General features: G+C 41.6%; 1 protein-coding gene across 1 annotated transcript in view; it reads right to left on the bottom strand.

The window, feature by feature from the left end:
• LOC101858676 (vacuolar-processing enzyme gamma-isozyme) overlaps positions 1–940 on the bottom strand; it is a gene marked incomplete at its 3' end in the record, with an annotated part of 23,289 nt that extends 22,349 nt beyond the window's left edge. Inside the window, exon 1 of the mRNA XM_013089746.1 lies at positions 47–940. Coding sequence (XP_012945200.1) covers positions 47–215 — 169 coding nt within the window. The remainder of the gene's footprint in view (positions 1–46) is intronic.
• Positions 941–1,359: the final 419 nt, after the last annotated feature.

Genomic DNA, 1,359 nt, shown 5'->3' with positions numbered 1-1,359 from the left:
GAGAGAGAGAGAGAGAGAGAGAGAGAGAGAGAGAGAGAAATTCTACCTTTGTACGGGTTCTGGTGATTGTAAGCTACGTCATCATACATCATCAGCACAATCTGCTCCTTCGGGATACCGTTACGGCGGAAGATCTGATAGGCATGACAAGCGTTGGCCTGGTGATGGGGAAAGATTATTTTAAAAACCCACAAAAAAAACTGGCCCTTATGCATTCTGTGCAGAACATAGAGGAAGAAGTCTGCCGCAATTATAATTTATTCTCTCTTACTATTCTGTTTCCAGAAACAGCTGAGTATAATATTATCATCAACCTCCAAAAGTATTGGAGTAGAAGAGCCATAACCTTGTTAAAAAAAGTCATAGCCTTCCATTAAATAACAATTGTTATTGGTGGAAATGATGAATTAAATTCACCCTTATGTGAGAGGTGTAACTCTCCTGAAATTGAAGACGAATTTCATTTTGTTTCTTATTGTCCCAATCTGACAGGTCAAAAGAAATTGTCAATTCCTCCCAGCCTGACTCGACCCAGTGACAGAAATATGCAATGTTTGACCCAGGATAAGAGAAGTGTGCACAACTTGTATTTTTCCATCAGGGAAACTTTATTTAACGAAATATTAAGGTTTACTACATGATGGGGTGTGGGCCAAAGACCTTAAACACTGAATAAACCTATTTACTAATTACGTCCATAGTGACCCAATTTAGGTAATTTACAGCCAACTGCATAACTTATAAGAGGCCTGGCTGTGAAACCCTTTCTTTCTTAATGCAGGTGTTTTACATCCCCATTGACACAGTTCAGATAATCTAGGAAGCGGCTTTCTTCGACCCTGCCTATCAGGATCAAAGGGTGTGCTGGGAGGGAAATAATGTCGTAACAGAATAACCGAAACTGTCGATAAAGATTCTCCCCACACTGGAATCGAGCTCAGGTCTTCTGCGTGCGACGGCGAAGCGCCAAATCGCTACACCACGCACACAGGTAACAGCTATTTTGAATAGACAAAGAAAATGTGTCGACTGACGACTGACTGTTAGTCACAACAACAAGAATCGGAAGGTGGAATGTGGAGGCTCTGAATAAAACTGGTAAAACATCACAGGTAGCCGCAGTGGAAAGATTTTTGCGATATCAATTTAGCTCGTAGTTAGACTCTGACCTTAGGAGATGGTATACAACTGGACAGAGATGGAGACTGTGGCTCAGGACAGAAATAGACGGACAGCTCTTGTTGGTGACAGGTCAAGGCACGAGGACAAAAAGGCTGCTGCTGCTACAGCAGCTAAAGATGATGATGATGATGATGATGATGATGATGATGATGATGATGATGATGATGATGATGATGG

This window comes from Aplysia californica, unplaced genomic scaffold, assembly GCF_000002075.1.
Source record: "Aplysia californica isolate F4 #8 unplaced genomic scaffold, AplCal3.0 scaffold01034, whole genome shotgun sequence".
Lineage (NCBI taxonomy): Eukaryota > Metazoa > Mollusca > Gastropoda > Aplysiida > Aplysiidae > Aplysia > Aplysia californica.
The sequence above is the reverse complement of the archived record's forward strand: the minus strand, read 5'-3'. Positions and strand labels throughout refer to the sequence as shown.